Source organism: Leuciscus leuciscus, assembly GCF_965113295.1.
Source record: "Leuciscus leuciscus genome assembly, chromosome: 3".
Lineage (NCBI taxonomy): Eukaryota > Metazoa > Chordata > Actinopteri > Cypriniformes > Leuciscidae > Leuciscus > Leuciscus leuciscus.
In genome coordinates this window covers 34,884,932-34,908,802 of record NC_138727.1, presented here as the reverse complement: position 1 = coordinate 34,908,802, position 23,871 = coordinate 34,884,932, and the positions used below count along the sequence as shown (strand labels likewise).

The window sequence follows — 23,871 nt, the reverse complement described above, 5'->3', positions numbered from 1 at the left end:
TTAATCAAACACTTTGAGACAAACGCTCAAGAGCGATGTCGCGGCGTTCTTGCGAGGGAGAAATGCAAATTACAATGAATCATTTTACATTGTTAATAACTTGGGAAGACCGGACTCTTTTGTTTTGTGCGTAATATGCGATAATGGTGGAGGAGGGGGTGCAAGGTGGTTTTACACAATTCAATGTGACTGATTTGCAAACAACAATTGAAGTCAAGTTACATTTATTGAGGGGCGTGCTGGTTTTGGTCTCCATTTACACACAAACCTCAGACTGATCTGAAAGACATTACTGAAATAAAAATCTCTAATAGTTTAGATGAAGCCAAGTTTAAAAGCTAAGCTTAAAATCGGCAATTAAAAATCAAACATACTAATTGCACAATTAGCTCAAACCATGATTCAAGTGTGTGTGTGCAAATAAGTAGCATTCCATGCTTTTAGATCAAAGGAAAACAATTAAAAGAATAGTTCATCCTTAATGTCATTCAAAACCAGTATTATTTTCGTCTGCGTTACATAAAACGAGATGTCAGGCAAAATGTCAAAGCTTCTGTTCTGCATAAAAGAAATGGGGATGGCCTACAAAAAAAAAGCATAAAAAACCAAATCTTAATTTAGATTCTGTACCTCATACAAAGCTATTGTATGTCTCCAGAAAACTTGGAATGTACAGTAGAACACTAATCCAATGGACTTTACAATAATTTAATGGTGCTTTTCTGTCAGTATTCACACAATTTACTTTCATGTTATGTAAAAGATTGACTCAGACATGCCTAACATCGCCTTTTTTGTTTCATAGAAGAATGAAAAACATAATACAAGGTTGGAATGACTTGAAGGTGATTAAATAATTTTTGAGGGAACTATCCGTCTAAATGATAAGTTATAAATTGCCTAAAATCAAACATCCCATGGAATAAATGAAACAATATTTTTGTAGTCCTGAATGTTGTCTTGATGTGGGTATTTCTCAGTGAGTCAGTGTTGTGTTGTAGGAAAGCCCACAAGCATATTGTTCTTAGGCGAGCAGCCCTCAGGGACCATGGTCATCACTCTCACAGAATACCCATGAGTCTCGGCGGCCCAACTGCGGTCCAAGTCCACGAGTCCCATACAGCGCTTCCCTGGTGATCGAGGGAGAAAACATTTAGAAATGAAACCAATAATGAAATGAGTTACGTTTATTAAGAGCAGGCCAGAAATCTATGCCGAAAACATTACTCAGATATTACATTGTTTTTAATTAACTTTTTTTTCCCAGCATTGACAGAATACAGCTAGAATAAAATATTTTTCTTTGTAATAAAAGCTGAGGCTCTGTTCTTTCTTTTGGTGTATTGTTTGTTCATATATTCATACAATAAAATATTCTGGGGGCCATGAAAGTTTTGTGAAATGATCAAAAATGCGGCCTCAATTCATTTAAGTTTAGAAACTATTAATTTTGAGTACTGTGAACTCATTTCACTTGAGTTCACTAAAAGAATATTTACTAAAATACAATTAAACTCCCCTCGATTAACTTAACTATATTGATAAAAAACATTCTGCTTAATATAATCAGTTATTGAGTTCACATCACTTGTTGTATTAAGTGCAATGCACTAGTAATATTTAAATGAAATGAACTAATTTACTTTAATATATTTGACTGTTATAGGTTTTACAGTGTGTTTAAAAGTTTGGGGTTGGTAAGATTTTTAAAAAATGTTATATAAAAAATTTCAAATGTTCAGCAAGGCTGCATTTATTTGATCAAAAATACCAAAAAAAAATCTGTAATATTGTGAAGTATTATTAAAGTTGAAAATAACTTTTTCGATTTAAATATATTTTAAAATATAAGTTACTTTTGATGCTCAAGAAACATTTCTTAATGTTGAAATCAGTCATGCTGCTTCATATTTTTGTGGAAACCATGATACATTTTTAAAAATTAGTTGATGAATAGAAAATTCAAAAGAACAGCATCAATCTTTCAAATTGCATGAAGTAATCGTGATACTTTTTCTAAAGTGTCTGTTATTAAAGTCATTTGAAATTCCATTTCTTTAAAGAAGCTCTCTGTAATCTGACGGATAAAACAGTAAGACTTTAAACAAACTTTATCATCTTATCAAACTGTAATTAACAGCTCATCTAAACTCAAAGATATCTGCCTTTGAAAGTCTTTGTGAAGTGTGGGGTTTGACTGGCGCGGCACAGGCAACAGCGCTGGTTAGCATGTGTTTTGTAAAGAGGCTGAGAGGCTGTCATCTCGCCAGCTATAAAAGATGGGCAGTGGAAGGAAAGATGACAGCAGCGTCAGATTTATGTGAGAGTGGGATGAGACTGCGGGGCTGCAAGTGTGTAGCGAGAAGTTTGACAGAGCGGGGAGATCTTGTCCGTGTCCGAAATCGCCCTCTATCCACTCATTCACTATTCCCTACATTAGTCCACTAATATAGTTCACCCGAAGGGGTAAATGAAAACGAGTGAGTGAATTCAGACACTGAGTGCGCCGGAAGGGCTGCCAATTTGCATCGTTTGTGCTTGTCTTTAATAATCATCAACTTAGCAAACTTAGGCAGCTCCAGTAGTACAAACATAAAGATTCATCTTGAAATTTGTCATGGAAACTATGTAGAAACCTTAATTTAATAATCAATTAAAAAGGAATTTACAGCTGCATGATTTTACGCTGTACCCACATTGGACATCAGCGGTTTGGAAAATGGATGGAGGCGCCATCTTCTGGTCAGAATTTGAAATTCATTCAGCGCGCAACTCTCACAGTGCATTATGGGTATTCTCTAGCTGTTGAGTGTACACCGGTCAAATAGTGCCCTATTTAAGGGTACGAGGGGCGATCTCAGACACATTTTTTGTTTTACCACATTACAATGTTAAAGATTCTCCATTTATACTAGACTGAAACCCTACTTAAAATTGGTAACCCAACAACTGCTTACGGTCCATAGAACCATTAACAAGTTTCTTAAATGCCCAATGGAAGTGCAAATCAATTAACCATGCTGCAATTAATTAATGTTAATTAGTTACTAAGCAGTTGCCAAGGAGTTCTACGTGGCTGCAAGGGTTTTACTAGTCACGCACAGCCAGAATTTTGACTATGCCATAAAGTCTGCTCAACACTGCAGCTGATTCGGAGCTAAAAATTGTAGCCATATGGACGAACTCTATTAGGAATTTCCAGACCTAAAGCAAAACTGTCACAATAACTCCAGCCACCTGTTAAAAAAACCAAACATCTTACCGATTAATCGCCGATCCAGAGGTAAACTGACGGCAGTCTGGTCTGCAAACCTGCACAGGATCATATGCTCCTGTGGAAACCATATAACATATGATAATGTACCAAAAAACACATGCTGACACATCAATAAACACACTTGCACATAAACACACAAAAACATCTGAAAAACAGCTCAGCTGCAGAGAAATATCAATGCTTGAGATCGTTAGGGTTGTGGTGAGGGAATAGACCATTTATCAACCGTTACAACCAGCCATTAGAGGATAAACAGAGGAAAGCAGCACCCAGTTCATTTTATGTAAATCAATCCACTCTAATTGCAGTTTCTTTCTTTTTTTTTTCTTTTTTTTTGCAGGGACTGTTGCAAGGAAGTGAACAAAATGACTTCCTCTGCTGTTCCTGTCCAACGATGGCTTCAAGCAACCATTATTCTGCATTAACTGAGTGAAACAAGTGCTGATGGAAAGGAACGTAACAGCCCTGGCAGATTGATTCCTCCAAGTTGAATCCTCTAGGCAAATAGCGGTTATAGATGCTATAACTCAGTAAAGAGTTAATTTAACACAGTAAAGCATTTCTTCAGCATTTGTTAGTAATAAGAACTTTTGCATCGATCATGCTTGCTTGGAAAGAAGCAAAGGGAATCCATCTATTTTACATTTTGAACTCAAATCAAATCCAAACAATTAAAATAAAATAACATTTTCTGTAGGGAATTTCAATGCATTCATTTTAAATCACAATGCATTGAATAATCCAGTCAAATTAAATCACTTGCAAATTAAAAAAAGGGGGGAATTATATGCATCTAAACTGTGTGTAGACCAAACTTTGAGTGATATTTACCTGTACCAAAGTTGCTATAGGGTGTTAAAGGTTCACCTCATGCTTACAGTACACTGTAAACAATTATTGTGATTTTAACAGTAAAAGACTGTAAAAATACATTCATTAAACTGTTAATGGTTAACAGAAAGTTTCCGTTCTATATACGGTGAATAACTGTATTAGATCTAACCGTAAACCTACATTTTACAGTAAAATACCGGTAAATAAGTTTTTGGAAGTGAAAAAGAACAAGTCATTGTTTAATTTACAGTGAAAAACTGTAAATTGAGATTCCCAGAATTCCCCGTGTGACACTTCACATTTGATTTTGTTGAAATAACTTATCTTTTAAGTTTCTTTTTAGTTTGTCTTATTAGTTATGTACATTAGGGTGTTATGTTACATCTAATGTTGTTAAATTAATGTTTATTGCATCACTTTAGTATCATGTGTGTTACCATGATGGTGTTTTGTGCTTGTGTGAATGACACTGTGCTCTTTTTATATATTATATATTTATCTTCTCAGCTTGTGGAAAAGCTGCTTGTGATGAGCTTTGATTCATCATGTGACTTTCTCATCACCACCCGTTTTTCGTGGTTTTCAGGGTATTACAAAGGTTTCAAAACAGATATTAGTACTTAAATAGGTCGGTAAATTAACATTTTATAAGTTAATGAAATACTATTTTTTTAATACTGTAAATTTTAAGTTAAATCTAAAGCCTAAAATGTTGCTACCGTATATTTTACGTTAAATTTCTGGCAACCACAGCTGCAGTATTTTCTTACTGTAAATTTAACGGATTTTTTTTACAGTGTACAAACAGCTTAATTCATAATTCAGTACAAATACTAATAGCAACAGTGATGCTCGTCTTAGCAAACATTAGAGATTCAATTTCTAATTGTTCTAGATCTATTCCCAAGGTACTGGCTGTCTCTTGTAGGGTCCTCTGTAGGTGATATCTCAGCAGTGGCCTTGAACACAGCGTGAAAGAGGCAGATCCAGGAGTCGAGCAAACACTGATGACAGTGAGATACAGTACGGCTGATTAACCTCATCCATTTCTCACACTTCTGCCTCCGCTCCAGCAGAGTGCCTGGAGCAGGAAAACACCAGGAAAAATACAACGTGCAACAACATTTACATTTATGCATTTGGCAGACGCTTTTATCCAAAGCGACTTACATTGCATTTCAAGGTACACATTCACGTTCCAATCAGTTCTTGCTTTCCCTGGGAATCGAACCCATGACCTTGGCGTTGCAAGCGCCAACGCTATACTGTTTGAGCTACAGGAAAGGGGCTACAAGGGGCACTCTTTTCCCAGGAATACACAATTTCATCTGAGAATCAAGAGAAGAGAAAGAAAAACATTGGCTTATGGACAGATGTTTTATGCAACTCAGAATTTGTTGCGTGTACAGTAAGATTTTTACAGAGCTGGTGCTGAGAGCAAAAAGCTGATGAAAATCCTCTATAGTAAAGATGAGTCATGATGATTAATGCACTAGTACAGAAAGTGTGGCTGAAACTAATTATTTTCATGGCGATAACTGATTGTCAGTATTACAAATCTATACTGCTAACCCAGTTTACCCACAAAAATACCTCTCATACTACAGCTGGGTGCACACTGTACGATTTATAATAGTCCTTTATGATTGCTGCTTGTCAGACTGCATGAACATGATCCCCGCTGTAAGCCATGTCACACTGTGGGATCTCAGTTGTCATTAATGTCAGATTGTACGGCAGTCAAGACGCATTAAAAGCAGACGCACACAAGTAAACTGACCTGGAGTTTGACATCAATCCGTGACACGTTCAGTGACGTGAGCTGCATTTACATGCAGGATTGAAATGGTGTCTAGTAAACAAAACACAATCTCTAGCATTCATTTTGATCATGGCTTCTCTTGAAAAGGAAACTGAAAAAATATGAAGACGGTGTGTGTGGAGCAAGTGGTGGTTTGTTGCTGTCTCACTAGTTGCATCATCAGGTTCGGCGCTCCTTGGTTTTTGATTTAACGGTCAAAGTCAGACTACAGGACTGTGCGTTAAAACTTCTGACATTGCCAGAATTTCGTCAGAGGTCAAATTCGATTGCAATGGTCATTAATAGGCAAGTACACAAGTCAAATTCTTTAAAAGGACCAGCTCAAAAGAGTCATTCATCCATGACAATGCTTGCACTGTTTGACGTTGATTATTTCGTTTTTTCACTCAAATCTATTTCAGACTCAAGGTTCACTAATCATAATTTCTATTACAAAAATGACACAAAAAATAATTATTTTGTCGTGTCGCTGTAGATTCAACAGCAGTGCGAGAAACATTTCACATTGTATTCTAGTAATTTTACTAATGTTCAAGAACTATTAAAATAATAGCATCATTAAAATCAGTTGTTCAATACATTTGTATTACTTTTTTTAAATGAACCGGTTCTGAATAAAAAAAAATTAAATAATGTTTTTCTTGATTCCTAACCCTACTTCACATTAAAGGGGTGGTATAATGCCGTTTTCACAAGATGTAAAATAAGTCTTTGATGTCCCCAGAGTGTGTATGTGAAGTTTTAGTTCAAAATTCCCCACAGATACTTTTATATAGCATGTTAAAATTGTAAATGTTTTAGGGTGAGCAAAAACACACCGTTTTGGGTCTGTTCCTTTAAATGCAAATGAGCTGCTGCTCCCAGCATAGGGGGCGGAGCTACAACAGCTTGCACTCACACAGACATGCACTGAACATTTCAAAAACGTTTAGCCTTTTATGTTCAAACCGGATTCAGACAATGATGGAGAGATTCGAGAAGAAGTGACAACATGTAGAAGCAACAGGGCGTTTCTGAATGATTAGTTGATGAATTTATGTAGCTGATGTGTAGTTATCTTCTAGTCATTGATTAGCATATTCTGTCTTGATAATCTATAAATTATGTTCAGGGGTTTATGTAAATTTTAGGGTTTGTGATGTCACTAACCCGGGAGGAAGCTTGTGTAGTCCCTACCAGCCGTTTGTTGTAGTCCTTAAAAAGTGATTTCTTTAAAAGCAAATATCTCCCTTTGCTTTGAACTTTGAGCGTCATAACTATGCAGATGTTGTTTATGCTCAAACAGCAACAGCAACATTACACACTAACTAAAGTTAGAAAAGTGAAATCATAATCATCCACCCCTTTAAGTAAAAAAAAATAAAATAATTTTTTTTAAATCAGGCATGAAAACAGTTAGGGGGGGACGGTTACACTTTATTTTAAAGTGTCGTTGTTACAGTGTAATTACATATTTAAGTACTGAGTAATATTAAGCAACTACATGTACTTACTATAGGGTTAGGGTAGGATTAGGATTTGGTTAGTTACATGTAATTATGCATAATTTACTGTTATTACTATGGTAAGTACATGTAACAATGTAACAAGGACACTGTAAAATAAAGTGTTACCAAAAAACTTTACAAGTTTTAATGTTGGCAACAAACTGGAAAAAAAATATATAGAAGAAAAAAGTAGAAAAATATCAAATATAAATTAAAGGAACCGTATGTAACAAATGTATTTCAATTAATCATAAAATGGCCCTGATATGTCACTAGACATTAAGAAATCATGTTCATTTCAAATACTTATATCACTGACAACAGTAGTCCGGCCAGGATATTGTCATTTAAAAGTGAAGTTGCAGCCCTCAACTGATGTTGATGTTGTCATGTTGTGTTTTGGCCTGATGCTCCACCCTCCACCTATCTACCAATCACGAAGTCAGTAGTGTTTCGGCATCCGGGTTGCCAGCTCTGCTCTAGTTACCACAGCTGCAGCTACAAACGTGTCGGATAAAAAATGTCTAACGTTACGAAACCTAAAAGACCTCGTTATGAATCCGAAATACGTCGTGACAAAGTCCGAAAAAAAAACTTACTGTGTAGGACTCGTCACTTGCCATTAAAAACTCCTTGTAGCAGCCTACGTTCCTGCTGGATCCTGCAGCCTATCTGGCAACCTCGAGTCAGGGGGAGGGGGAGGGGATACACCGCTCTACAGTAATTTGAAAGTGATTGCAGTACCAGTTTTGGCCACAATCTTACATACGGTTCCTTTAAAGCGAACTAGAAAAAAGTAAAAAGACAAAAACTAATATAAAATAACATTAACCAAATAGATACAAAGTACTCAATATTTATAGAGAGAGAGGGGTCTCTATATATGTATAAAGTACACACATTCTCTCTCTATGTATATATAGTATATACACAGTATATGTATACATATACATATATACCGTGCATCCAAACTCATGACCTGAACAGGACTAAACCAAACACTGTGCTTCACATACATGAGGCGTATGGACTCCTGTGGAGGTTGTGCAATAAGAATCAGGCAGTGTGGCGTCCCACACGTGTAGGTGATAATGAAGAGAGTGCTGAAACACTTACCTTATAGCTCAAAGTCTCCGCAAACCTCGTGCTGTGGAGAGAGACGGAGGGGGGGGCAGACTTAATGAACTCACACAGACTGAGGAGCGAATGAAAAATGACATGACACGTTAAAAGAAAACAAGTTTAAGGAGAGGACAGTCCATCCGGATCATAAGCCTTGCGTACTGTAAACACAACGGGATGTCTCACGTAACACTTGGATGATAGAGAAGAGCCCTGCAACTCTTGGAGATTATGTGTGTGGTAGGTAATGTTTGGTACATTAACTGTCTGTCATCAGGTCGCTCTTCCTGTCCTACTGTTGAACGCAACAAATGACAAATCCCTCGATGGGCCGCTGTCATAGCAACACCATGAACACAACCACGGAAAAATAATTTCCTGCTCTCGCCACCCTGATGCTCATGGCCTGCGGCAAAATTCCTGCCGGAGATTAAATGACAGTTTATGCCAGATTTGGAGAATGATTGCTTGAGATTGGGGGAAAAACTGATGACTGATCTTCACTGTTAAGAAGTTTAAAAACACATTCTCAAATTTTTGCATTTTCTTGCCAACATTTAACGTGGTACTGACGAGGCTCAGCTGTGATTGTTGATACAGGACAGAATATTCTGAGAACGTTCATGTGAAGTGAAAGACAGAAATAGATGCAATAATGAACGTTTATTATGCTTGTCTATTATGCTTGTCTATTATGGTTGGCTATTTTCAAACGTCCTCATGTTCTTGTCAGTATCTTTTGAGGGTATGCAGAGCTTAGCTTTTAATATACTGTGGATTATAATATCTACACTGTCGTTGTGTACTGTGGAATGAGGGGAACAAATGAGAAGAGAGAAAGATAGCAAGTGAGAAAAGTTAGAGAGGAAGAAGAAGAAGCAGTTTTGACCTCTTGGGGAAGTTGAACTTGAGTGTGTTTTGAATGAACCCGTAGCAGCATGGACTAATGACGAATCCCGCCCGCGCCTGGAGGCAGCGATCCAACACCATGTCTGTTGCCACTCCGCACGCATGCAGGGCCACCTGAAATACACACAACACACCAGTCATGCAGGTTACAGGCATGGGTTCTTAAACAAAAGTTGGTAATCAAACTACCTGAGCTCTAGAGCAAGATACGTGTGGGAAACTGTCTATTGTAATAAGTGTAGCCTACTGTGCTGTAAGTCACTTTGGACAAAAAGGGTCAGTCATTTTTCACAAATGCATTCAAATGTTTGTCGACAAATGTTCTGAAAGAAGACACTTATCCTCAAGGCCGCCACATTCACTGGATCAAAAACACAATACAAACTGTCATATTTTGAAATATTATTACAATTTACAATACCCGTTTTCTTTTCTATTTATTCCTGTGATGGCAAAGCTGAATTTTTAACTTTAGTGTCACAGAAATCCTTCTAATATGCCGATTTGCTTCTCAAAAAACATTTATTATTATTATCAATTCTGAAAAACAGCTACTTAATATTTTAGTGGAATCATGATACATTTCTCAAGATTATTTGATTAATATAAACATTAAAAGAATATTTATTTGAGAAAGAAATCATTAAAATATCATTATATAACATAATAAATGTCTTTACTGTCACTTTTGATCAATTTAATGCATCTTTTCTGAATAAAAGTATTCATTTAAAAAATAAATATATTGAACAGTAGTGCATTTTTAATATTATTCTGGTTACAAAATCAACTGGAAATGTATTTACTCAAAAAAGCTATTTATACAGACAAGGACTTGAAAAAATGGCTCATTATATATATATATATATATATATATATATATATATAGTCTTCATTTTCATAATTAAAATAAATGTTTAGATTTTTCTGAAAAGGTTACTCAGATGTATATTCGGTTAATATATAAAAGGTATATTTGGAATGAGAATATAACAAAAAAGAAATGGCTAATTAAAAGGATGAAATCCTTAAGGGGAGAAAACAAGGTATATGGAAAACATTTGCTTACTTGATAGTTACACAACAAAGTCAGTAAATTGAAAACAAATTTGGAGAATGATATAGCAGTTTTTTCCAAAACAAATTAAGCCAACATGAAAGATAAAAAAATTGCTGGTAGCACTTTATTTGACCGTCCTGTTCCCCATGTACATACTATGTACTTATTATAGTAATAAAAATAACTGGGTAATAACTAGGTATTAACCCTGAACCTACCCCTAAACCTAACCTCAACCCATGTAGTTACCTTATATTAACCAGAGCTTTTTAGGTAAGTACACTGTAAGTACATGTAAGTGCACATAATGTAAAATAAAGTGCAACCAAATTACTAGAACGAACTTGGCATTTGAACCAGTAGGTTGTTTTATCTAAAGCATAATGCATAAAAGCATAACACAATTTTGGTTAAATCATTGCAAATGTGTGAATTAAGACTATTTCCCAGTGCTCAGAGTGGCGTTAATCTACGCATGACAACTAAAAAACGGTTTAAACTCATGCCTGTCCTTGGCCACATTTCTTCCCACCTTTATGTATCTAGTGCGTTCTCATTGATCTGTTAGTGACTCGGGCACAGAGAGAGAGAGCGAGAGAGAGAGCATGCCAGTCATACCCTTCCGGTGTGACACTGCATGACAGCAGATGTCTCTCTGCCTATTAGCAGGAAAATTGGATCAAACAGCTTGATGGAGGGTAAAGAAAAGCTTTAGATGTCCATACAGAGACTTGTGAAAGATCAAGCGTTTGATTTTGCTCACGCCTTTACCGGAACAGTGCCTGTATCCATCACCATTAGGGTGAGAAACTGGAACAAATAATGCAAACTCTGGTCTCAGTGAGTGTGAGCGCACAGTTGACCAAACCCATGGATTAACACCCTTCAAATCCCCCATAAGAAGTTTTCTGGGAAATGTGACCAAATCTCAGAGGATTCGCTTTACACGCAGCTTGGAGTTGCCATAGGAGAGGAATTACGTCCGTGAACTTTGTGTGGGAAAACACACAGCCTTAAAGCCAAGACGAAATAAATTAGGGAAAAAGCAATATTGGCAAAGCGTCCAGTGTGGATTGTAATTAAGTTCTCGAGACGCTAATTAGAACGAAATGATTCATAATGTCTTTTTAACAGGATCTGGAATAAAGCCACTCTCAAAAACCCTGGGCAGGTGTTTGAGTATTCAAGGGCCACCCTAATGTACTAATCACAATCCATTAACGCAGGGTTTCAGTTCTTTGAAGTAGACCACCATCTCATAATGGAGCCATGCATTCGCATCTAAAGCGAAAAACAGAATGCCTCATCACCACAACAAGCAAAATCAACCGTGAAAACCTTTAGCTTTGAGGACATCATGCAGCAGGTGAATTTAAAAAAATGACAATACTACCGAGAGTGTTTCTTAAGGACGCAGGGAGAACTTTCAGAAGATATTTTGTGAAAGTACAACTTTGAATGACCATTCACTGATGAAATTCACAAGTAATTCTGACAATAACGGACGAGAGACTTTAAAGAGTAAATCAATGCACAACTACAGTAGAACTTCAGGAATAAACAGCGGGAGGAAAGCTCTTTTTTTTTCACAACACGAATTAAATGAAAAATACAGCAAATCACAGGCGAGTCTATTCACACCAGAGGCAAAAGAACGAACAAAAAACAAACATTCTAACCCTAACCCTAAATACAAGATAAAAAAAAGATGTAGCTATAATAAATGCATGGTAAAGGAATATGAGCTATAATGACAATAATAGTGTACTTATGGTAATAGTAGAGCTTTCACAATAAACTGTCACTAGGTTTAAAGTGTAAATATAAAACACTCCTGTTTGTTTTATCATTACAATTGTATCATGTCTTTTTGCTTCATTGCAAATGATCAAAAGGCTCATATCTCATTTCTCAAACACACACACGCACACACACACAACACACACAACATGAACTGTTCTCATAGCAAAACAAGGCAAAACAAAAAAAACTAAGAAAAATCAAAGCAAAGAAAAAAACAAAATAAACAAAAAGCAAAAAGCAAAACAAAAAAACACACAAAAAAACAGTTAAACAGAAATCAATCCATGTCAAAACAAAATCAAAAGCGAGAAAACAAAATCAGGAACAAAAAATAGGATCCAAACAAAAAACAAGTTTTTTTTTTTTTTTTGAACAGGTCTGTAGAAATGAAACAAAATATTGATTGTTAGTATTTGTGGGTGAATGTTCGGTAATAACACTGTAAAGCATTATTTGGCATCATGCAATTATGCCAGAATCTTTTCTTTAAAATGCAAAGAGGTTGGAAAAGCACATCACAGTCTTCCATCGGAATGTCGGATGCTCCGCCTCTAGTACAAATTTACAGTCATAATGAGACAAAGCTGGTGGGCCGTCTCCCAAAAGATCAGATGAATATTGTTTAGCATGGGAAAGAAGCAGTGTTACAAAGCGCAAGTTTGTTTTTCCTTTGCAAGCAAATAAAGTGGAATCTGCAATGGTTTTGTGTGGTCTCTTGTTCTGGAGGATCTAATAAATTAAGTTTTCTGAAAGCACTGAAAATATAAGACATTGACAAAGAGCTTAACGTCATCCTCAATGCTAGTTTTTCTTGTATAAATCATTCAGCGATGGAAAAATAATAAAGCATGCAGCAAAAGCATATTCTTTATTAGTTTTTCTCATGCAGTAGGTCTTCATTTTTTTGCTGATGATGTTTCTTTTCTTCCCTTCAATGGGAGTCTTTATAATTAAGTAGTTTGCCCGAGGGATGGAAGGCACAACTTCACGACAACAATGCAAGTTCATTATTCACAGCCACCGAACACAGCAGTGTGCTTGTTTCACCATCATTCAACAGGTACAACAAATCAAGTTTGAGCAAACAGCCCATAACTTCTCTTTTCACATCATTACCCATGTTTAGTCATTTTTTCCTAGTGTAGCTGCAAGCCTTATTACAGACTGTCTTAAAAAAAGGAATAGTAGCTATTTTCACGCATCTAACCCACTGGGAAACAATAGTTCCGGCTCTGCTGCTTTAGCAAGCAAACCTTTTAATCATTTATGCTAATGATATGTGCAGAGTTATGCAAGATAACACAATATAGCTTAGAAACTCAAAGGTTAAAATTTCAAATTCAATAACTTAAAGACCTAAATCGGTCTTTAATTACCAACACAATGAACACAATCACTTTCCGGAGCTTTCACATTGCCCAAACAGGTTAACAATCTTGAACATCTGAAGACTTTTCTATGATGCTTCCTTTCACTTGCAATCGCCGTGTAAGTTTTAAAATAAAATAATTCAAATTCATACCAATTCATAGATGAATCGTTTATATTTAGACTGATTCATAACCACTTCAATGTCTAATTATTCATTTTCAAGCCGGTAAATCACAATTGTATAATGTCCCTGATACTTTTTTCATTACCGAGATGCACATAAAATAACACAATGTAGTTCGTTCTAAACCCTTGACGATTTATTTATATTTTTATGGAATATTGCATCCATAAGTGACTTCTTTTTTCATTTTTTTTCATGTGCCCTCATAATCTAATTATCAAAATAACTTCCCCTCCCTCTTGCAGTTATTTTCTTCTCTGATGACGCGTTTACTGGCGTGAGGGCGGAGCAACCTGTCACTCACACGAGATCCACCAATAGCAAACCACAACCATCCAATCAATTCCCGATGGACGAAATCAAGACCCGCCCAACATTTTTTCTTGTACAAGAAGCCATTTCACTTGAATATACATCACAATGGGGGAAAAAAAGACTATCACAACTAAATATACACCTACATCTTTTATATTAGATTACCTTGTTTATTTGCTAAACTTTTAAATAGGACAAGACTCGAGAGACAAATCTCTGTCCGCTGCTGCGTAACGTGACAAATTGGAGGTTATCTAATGTTTAACAATACATGATGTCCGCTTGTCACAGGTGCTAAAAGATTTTCATGAAAGAGAAAGCTTTTATCACTTAATGCAGAGTGCCGGCAATGTGAGTGGAGGGATATTTCATCCCCGCATGGAGGTCTGGAGGAAAAAGAAAAATACTTCTTTCTAGATAAACCTAGTATGTTAAATTATTGAAAAAAAAATAGTTGACTTTTTGATACGAATCTCATTGACATTCTTATTTTTAATGATTGTGCAAGGTGCCCAAAAGAAATTCTACACAGATACACGTATTAGTTTTGGGAACCAGTGAAGGTCTGATAAAGACTCTGTGTTGGAAGAAAATAACACACACACACACACACACACACACACACACACACACACACACACACACACACACAGGAGCAGTGTGTGAAGCTCAATACTGCAGCTGCAGCTCTCTGTGGATACGAGGCCAGAGGCTGCAGGTCTCTGGCAGAAAGAAACATCTCATTACCTCCAGAAACAAATATAAGAACTGAAGAAAGTACATACTTCCTCAGTTATCACAGAAAACAGCACCCCTCAAAGAGTACACGTCAAAAAAATAATTTTAATCAGTATTTTTTATCTTGTTTTCCAGTAAAAATACCACTTAAAATGCACAATTGTGTAAGATAAGACTTGTTTTCAGAGAATTTATTTTGAATTAAGTTTTTTATTTTCTCACCACATTGGCAAACTGTAACAAAATAACAAACCAATAACAAAACTCGCAAGGTTTCTACTCAAAACAAGCCGCCAGTGCTGTATGAAAAATTAATTATTTTTTTGTAAATAGATTTCTGTCTACCTCAAATATGATTAGGGAGTGCTCTTAACAAATATACAATCCAACTAGATTGCATACAGTAATATAACTTTGCTATCTAATTTCTATTATGCTTGTGGTTACAATATTTGACCGAATTAAAAATGAAGAGAACACAAAACAAATGAGTGTAAATGACTATTAATAATATCATTGTTCCACAATCAGTCTCATTAAAAATTAAATGTAATCTGGGCAAGTTGTCGAGGAGCCAATTTCATCACTCAAAATGCAGTAATGAGCAACCCATTCTCTTTTGAAAGGGTTTAAAGGACAAACGTGAGGGTGAACTGCATAATTAATATGGATGGCAGAGAGAATTCAAACAAGCTACAACTACAGGGTGCCCGAATCCATCCTTTAAAACAGGCTTTGCAATGCAAATAAAGAGATATCTATAACTTCTGGACAAAAATGTGAAATTATTGAAACTGCTCATAGCAAGAACAAGCGCTGAAAGCAAACATTAACAAAAGCAATTATCGATGAAAGGCTGCAGCTGATCCAAATGTCTGAGGCCACATTGAAATCTATCTAATATAAAACTAGAATTAAACAATTAAACAAAAATTTAACACCAAGATACACAATGAAATATTAAACCCTCATGTACTATTTGGCATTTGAGAGACTCCGATGCTATTTTAAAAGCTAAACAACCTTTCTTAATGTTATGAGAAATGATTATAAACCTAATATCAACTTCATAACAGCCATTAAACACCCTAGTATCAGAAACATGCTTGAATTTTCACAAGCTAACTAATTCATAAAGAAAAAACCTGCTTTAAATTACAAATACACACACACACACACACAATAAAATGTGCCATCTAAATCTTTTAGCATTATTATAGTGAGCCAGAGGAAGCCAATGGTGCATATTAATATGTCTTAAAAGTCTTGGCTTCCTCTGGCTCACTATAATAATGTATATTTTTCACTATAATAATATTGTCTCACTATAATAATAATATATATTATACACATTTCCAAGAGAAACACTTCACAAATATCATGTATGTTTTATATAAGACGGTTCTCACCCCGATGTTGAAGTTTCCGGTGAAGTAGTCGAGGTTTGTCTGGATGAAGCCAATGTTTGTCAATCCAAGCTGAGCACTTCGGTCTCTGGCCCTGACCAGAGACTCCTCTTTATTTTCAATGAGAATAACCTGAACAATGACAAAAATGGGATATATTTCACCTTGGTGCATATCATATCTCTTACAACTCACTGGTTCATTGCCAAATTGCTCATTGATTCATCTCAAATTGCTCTTTAAAAAGCCATTTCATTAAAAGGAAAGAAAATCAGCAGAGAATAAGAAGTACATCTTCTAAATAACTACCTAATAATCCACTGAACCATTAAATATGTATTAGCACTCAAAGAGTGTTCTAGTATTGAGTTGATTTTCCTATCCGCATAGGTAAAAGTACAATTTTCCCCAACAAGGGCTTAGGGAGACAAAAAACAACAATAGTGTGGAATCAGTTTATTTTTCCAGTGTCTACAAATGAGCTCACCAGGGAGGAAGGCAGATTTAGTTTCTTTTCTTTGATTCTGTTAACCTGACTTGAACAAATCAGAAAGTCTTACCTGACATTTAGGAAGTGTGTACGCCAAAACAATCCCAACGTGCCCCTGAGAAAACAAACGAAGAAAAAGCTGCTAAGAACATGGGAGAAACAGACCTCAAAGAGCTCATCAGATCAAAGTCTGCTCAAGAGAACACGAGAATATTGACCTGTTGCCCAAAAGCTGTAACGTCAGGGCTTATATGTATGCACAGAATAACAAGAGCACTCCCAAAGATTACACGAGGTGACAAGGGAGGGGAACAGATGCTTACTGACACGCATGCAGTGAGTCCCGTATGAAAACAGAAACAAGTCCAAGACATTTTTAACATGTCAGAAGGTAACCTACCCCCCCGCTGCAGAAATCCACCACAGTGTTCCCCGGGTGGGCCATATCCGTCACCGCGGCAAGCAGGTTGTTGAGTTGCTGTTGTTTGCGCACAGCGCGGGCGTCTGACATCTTACCTTTGGAGACAAGGGAATGTTAACACCGAAACGGCCAACAGCAACACACTGCAACAAGACTCTTAACCAAAGCCAAAATAGAAATGTGTGTCCAAGTTACAAATGTTACATAATACAGTAGATATGTGATACTGTACAGCCAAACAGATCTTTAACGCAAACTAAACCCACATCAGAATCAGTCCATCAGCCTGAATGGGTTTATTTGGGAAATTACTAATTCATTGTGTTGTCAAAAATAAGTATAAAAAAATTAATAATAATAATAATTAGAAGGCTTTAAAAACAACAGATCAAAATGAACAAATATTGGTTTACGTAGAAATTATTTTATTATAGGAGAATAATAAATAAATAAATAAATATTGGCTTAATTTAAAATTATTTTATTATAATAGAAGAAAGAGGTGAAGTGATTCTACAGACTAGCAAATATTATATATTATATTGTATTGTATTATATTTTATGTATATTATATTAATTTGTCAAATGAAAAGTTTGTTATATATGTGTATATATTATATTATGTATATATACACTCACCTAAAGGATTATTAGGAACACCTGTTCAATTTCTCATTAATGCAATTATCTAATCAACCAATCACATGGCAGTTGCTTCAATGCATTTAGGGGTGTGGTCCTGGTCAAGACAATCTCCTGAACTCCAAACTGAATGTCAGAATGGGAAAGAAAGGTGATTTAAGCAATTTTGAGCGTGGCATGGTTGTTGGTGCCATACGGGCCGGTCTGAGTATTTCACAATCTGCTCAGTTACTGGGATTTTCACGCACAACCATTTCTAGGGTTTACAAATAATGGTGTGAAAAGGGAAAAACATCCAGTATGCGGCAGTCCTGTGGGCGAAAATGCCTTGTTGATGTTAGAGGTCAGAGGAGAATGGGCCGACTGATTCAAGCTGATAGAAGAGCAACTTTGACTGAAATAAGCACTCGTTACAACCGAGGTATGCAGCAAAGCATTTGTGAAGCCACAACACGCACAACCTTAAGGCGGATGGGCTACAACAGCAGAAGGCCCCACCGGGTACCACTCATCTCCACTACAAATAGGAAAAAGAGGCTACAATTTGCACAAGCTCACCAAAATTGGACAGTTGAAGACTGGAAAAATGTTGCCTGGCCTGATGAGTCTCGATTTCTGTTGAGACATTCAGATGGTAGAGTCAGAATTTGGCGTAAACAGAATGAGAACATGGATCCATCATGCCTTGTTACCACTGTGCAGGCTGGTGGTGGTGGTGTAATGGTGTGGGGGATGTTTTCTTGGCACACTTTAGGCCCCTTAGTGCCAATTGGGCATCGTTTAAATGCCACGGCCTACCTGAGCATTGTTTCTGACCATGTCCATCCATTTATGACCACCATGTACCCATCCTCTGATGGCTACTTCCAGCAGGATAATGCACCATGTCACAAAGCTCAAATCATTTCAAATTGGTTTCTTGAACATGACAATGAGTTCACTGTACTAAAATGGCCCCCACAGTCACCAGATCTCAACCCAATAGAGCATCTTTGGGATGTGGTGGAACGGGAGCTTCGTGCCCTGGATGTGCATCCCACAAATCTCCATCAACTGCAAGATGCTATCCTATCAATATGGGCCAACATTTCTAAAGAATGCTTTCAGCACCTTGTTGAATCAATGCCACGTAGAATTAAGGCAGTTCTGAAGGCGAGAGGGGGTCAAACACAGTATTAGTATGGTGTTCCTAATAATCCTTTAGGTGAGTGTGTATATATATATATTATATATATACATATATATATACACACACATATATATACACACACACTTACAAACTTTTGCTATATGTGATTAATCGATTTGACAGCACTAATTATAATATAATATAATATAATATAATATAATATAATATATTATAATATAATATGATATAATATAATATATGAATAAGTACAGTGAACAGAAAAAATTCACAAAAGTACGGACATTTAAATATTAAGATCGTTACTTTTTAATTGCAGTAATACAAATGACTGAAAACAAAGCCATGGTCAAGAAAAAAAAAATGGTTATACAGTGGGTACGGAAAGTACCCCCTTTCACTCTTTGTTATATTGCAGCCATTTGCTAAAATCATTTAAGTTCATTTTTTTTCCTCATTATTGTACACACAGCACCCCATATTGACAGAAAAACACAGAATTGTTGACATTTTTGCATATTTATTAAAAAAGAAAAACTGAAATATCACATGGTCCTAAGTATTCAGACCCTTTGCTCAGTATTTAGTAGAAGCACCCTTTTGATCTAATACAGCCATGAGTCTTTTTGGGAAAGATGCAACAAGTTTTTCACACCTGGATTTGGGTATCCTCTGCCATTCCTCCTTGCAGATCCTCTCCAGTTCTGTCAGGTTGGATGGTAAACGTTGGTGGACAGCCATTTTCAGGTCTCTCCCGAGATGCTCAATTGGGTTTAAGTCAGGGCTCTGGCTGGGCCATTTATGAAGCCAAAAACTATGAAGAGTTGTTGTGAAGCCACTCCTTCGTTATTTTAGCTGTGTGCTTAGGGTCATTGTCTTGTTGGAAGGTGAACCTTCGGCCCAATCTGAGGTCCAGAGGACTCTAGAGAAGGTTTTCGTCCAGGATATCCCTGTACTTGGCCGCATTCACCTTTCCCTCGATTGCAACCAGTCGTCCTGTCCCTGCAGCTGAAAAACACCCCCACAGCATGATGCTGCCACCACCATGCTTCACTGTTGAGACTGTATTGGACAGGTGATGAGCAGTGCCTGGTTTTCTCCACACATACCGCTTAGAATTAAGGCCAAAAAGTTCTATCTTGGTCTCATCAGACCAGAGAATCTTATTTATCACCATCTTGGAGTCCTTCAGGTGTGCTTTCATGTGTCTTGCACTGAGGAGAGGCTTCCGTCGGGCCACTTTGCCATAAAGCCCCGACTGGTGGATGGCTGCAGTGATGGTTGACTTACTACAACTTTCTCCCATCTCCAGACTGCATCTCTGGAGCTCAGCCACAGTGATCTTTGGGTTCTTCTTTACCTCTCTCACCAAGGCTCTTCTCCCCGATAGCTCAGTTTGGCTGGACGGCCAGCTCCAGGAAGGGTTCTGGTCGTCCCAAACATCTTCCATTTAAGGATTATGGAGGCCACTGTGCTCTTAGGAACCTTAAGTGCAGCAGACATTTTTTTGTAACCTTGGCCAGATCTGTGCCTTCCCACAATTCTGTCTCTGAGCTCTTCAGGCAGTTCCTTTGACCTCATGATTCTCATTTGCTCTGACATGCACTGTGAGCTGTAAGGTCTTATATAGACAGGTGTGTGGCTTTCCTAATCAAGCCCAATCAGTATAATCAAACACAGCTGGAATCAAATGAAGGTGTAGAACCATCTCAAGGATGATCAGAAGAAATGGACAGCACCTGAGTTAAATATATGAGTGTCACAGCAAAGGGTCTAAATACTTAGAACCATGTGATATTTCAGTTTTTCTTTTTTAAGAAATGTGCAAAAATGTTAACAATTCTGTGTTTTTCTGTCAATATGGGGTGCTGTGTGAACAATAATGAGGAAAAAAAAAAGAACTTAAATGATTTTAGCAAATGGCTGCAATATAACAGAGTGAAAAATGTAAGGGGGTCTGAATACTTTCCGTACCCACTGTACATTTATAAATTTGGGTAATATTCTGTTGTAACATGCATGAAGTCACACAAGACATGCATTTATTACCAAGCACAATGGGTATAATAATAAATGAACTACTGTATAATGTATAATAAAGATTATTAATAGAACATGTGGTTGTCTAGTGATGAGAATAATTATTTTGGTTCTGTTTGGTTTGTCCTCCGCTTGGCTCTGAACATCAGTATAAACAAGCTGCCTACCTAAAAATGGCATTCGGTACATTTTGCATTCATACAGTTCGCAAATTGAAAAGAGGACAGCCAAGCGCCACTTTCAGCTGTGATTAAACGGATTGAACTATTTCAACGGCTGTTTGAGAAATGTTAAAAGCGGGAATAGGCCTACTCTAAAAATACAATTTTAGACCCTTTTTTCTCCCCCCCCAGCCACTCAAGTCGTCTCAAACTTTAATTGGAGTTGAAGGCTGTTTTCACACAGCCACACACTCTGCCACGGGGAATAAATTTGCAGCAGATTTCCTGTTTTGAGCCGAGCGCTGAAGAAACACCATCAGTGTAATATAAATCACAGACGCGTCTGTCGAGCACTGCTGCGCTCATTTTGTGCACGACTCTCTGATGAGAGCGGAAGAACTACCTGGAGCCAAATAGGAAACAAAAGCACGAAACAGCCCCAACAAAAGCTTTGTAAAGATTTGTTCATCATGTGTTATCAACACCTGGTAATTAATTAATGTCTATGATTCTGACAGGCAACAAAAGAATCAATCAGGCTCAGGTGAGGAAGAAAAGACAAACATGCAGAATCTTTTTTCAAAGAACGCCTGTGGAATTTGCATGTTTTCTTCCTCTAACAGATTTTTATCTACAATGAACGCTACTCCGGGCTGATATGCGATGGAAAAAGGGAGAAGAATGAGTTCGGTAAAAGATGGATTCGAACTCGGGTCAAACGCACCCTCACTGTCCACGCCACAGATTCTGACAATTTTTTAAAATTTTGTCTGGCTCAATCAGACAATAGTGGGCGGAGTTAATGTAAATGGCCTCTGCCAACAAGGAGTCATGCTCCAAAACTTTGAACATAGCATTTATGAGAGACTGTAACGCAATAATTTGCTGTTTTCTCACTATTTCCAAATCAAAAGTAGCAAAATGGCTGAGAATATGTTAAAACAAAAAACTACAGTAAATAAAGCAGCAGATAAGCATGCAAAGTAAATGCAAATAAAGCAAGCAAATAAGTGAAATAAAATAAAACTAACAAACATAAATACACACGTACCTACCTAACATGGAGGTGTCACCAAAAAGTGACTGGTAATACTATTAAAACAACTCTAAAAATACAGAGTGGGGAAATTCCTACAAAAGATGTTTTCTGCAGACAGATGATTCTGGCCTGAGAGTGTTGGTGGAAAAACCAGGAAGACTTTCATAGAATAATGAGATATATTGATCAGGCAGAGTTTTTAATTTACCAAAGATACCCAGGTTTGGTCCAAAACACCCTGCAGTCCTTTAAGACAAACAGAGACTGTGATAGTGCAGACACAGAAGATTGAGACGCAAGTGAGATTTGTTGGGGGGGAAAAGGATGAAACAAATAAGAAAATATCCTGGGCTGTACTGATAAAATCACATATCAATATTGCAATTATTTTTCTCATGATATTGCTTTTTCACAATACTTTAGATCCTTGTTTATGTGCCCTTTCATATGATTTCCCACAGTTCTATTAATGAAGAAACAGGTTGTTTTAATAAACTGACATTTCTCAGTATGGTCACCTGTGATTCACAATGACATGGGCTCCACCTACATCAATTCTCATCACAAACATACCATTCTAACAATATCATAATGTATAGTGATGTACTGAACTTTATATTGACTGTAACAGAGATGATTATAGATCGGCTAACTTACAATCCAATGCTGGTTTAAGAGACCTGCTTCTCCATTAAGTGAACAATACACTTTTTTTTTTTAAATTAAAGAGTTTTTTCACAGTAATGGAAGAGAGGAACCATTTTGGGGTTCCCCAAAGTACCTTTCAGTGAACAGTAACTAAAATAATAACTTTTTAGTGTGAAGAACATTTCATTAATCTGAAGAAGAAGAACTGTTTTTCCAGTACCAGAAAAGGTTTTCCAGAACCTCTTGTGGAATGGAAAGATTCCATTGGTTATTAAATGTTCTTCAGAAAAAGATAGATGCCAATAAATAACCTTTATTTTTAAGAGTGTAGGAGAAGATTAGTATAATTGGAAAACATAAATCTGATTGCATCAATGCAACATTGTGAGTCGATAAGATTTTTTTCATGTTTTTGAAAGAAATCTCTCTCACCAAGGCTTCATTTATTTGATCAAAAATACAGTAAAACAGTACTATGGTGAAATTTAAAATAACTTTTCTATTTGAATATATTTTAAAATGTAATTTATTCTGTGATCAAAGCTGATTTTTCAGCATCATTCTTCAGTGTCACATGATCCTTCAGAAATCATTCTAATATGATGATTTGATGCTCAAGAAACACTTCTGATTATCATCAATGTTGAAAACAGTTGTGCTGCCGAATATATTTTTGTGGAAAATGTTATAAATTTAAGTATTTTTTGATAGATAGAAAAAATTATAAATGTATAATTAACATTATACATGTTTTTACTGTCATTTTTGATCAATTTAATGCATTCTTGCTGTATAAAAGTATACATTTCTTTCTTTAAATGAAAACTCCTCCTGACACCAAACTTTTGAACAGTGGTGCATATCAATATGTGATTCAGAACAGCAAATTCCTGGAATGTGAAATGTTCCCACTGAACTAGCTTTTTCAAAAATCGACAGAATGGAGGACAGGAAA

The 23,871-nt window shown here is 36.5% G+C and overlaps 1 protein-coding gene across 4 annotated transcripts in view; it reads right to left on the bottom strand.

Moving 5' to 3' along the window:
* Positions 1 to 207: 207 nt before the first annotated feature.
* The window catches only part of gstcd (glutathione S-transferase, C-terminal domain containing), a 49,526-nt gene continuing 25,862 nt past the window's right edge, over positions 208 to 23,871 (bottom strand). For 2 of the 4 annotated variants that reach the window (XM_082164314.1, XM_082164315.1), the window contains exons 6-12: positions 17,219 to 17,334; positions 16,889 to 16,933; positions 16,332 to 16,460; positions 9,432 to 9,565; positions 8,537 to 8,567; positions 3,263 to 3,332; positions 208 to 1,130 (exon numbers count right to left, since the gene is read on the bottom strand). In XM_082164314.1, coding sequence (XP_082020440.1) covers positions 985 to 1,130; positions 3,263 to 3,332; positions 8,537 to 8,567; positions 9,432 to 9,565; positions 16,332 to 16,460; positions 16,889 to 16,933; positions 17,219 to 17,334 — 671 coding nt within the window. In that variant the 3' untranslated portion in view covers positions 208 to 984. Of the gene's footprint in view, positions 1,131 to 3,262; positions 5,440 to 8,536; positions 8,568 to 9,431; positions 9,566 to 16,331; positions 16,461 to 16,888; positions 16,934 to 17,218; positions 17,335 to 23,871 lie in introns of all 4 variants that reach the window. The other 2 variants (XR_014204457.1, XR_014204456.1) reach the window with 2 other exon arrangements.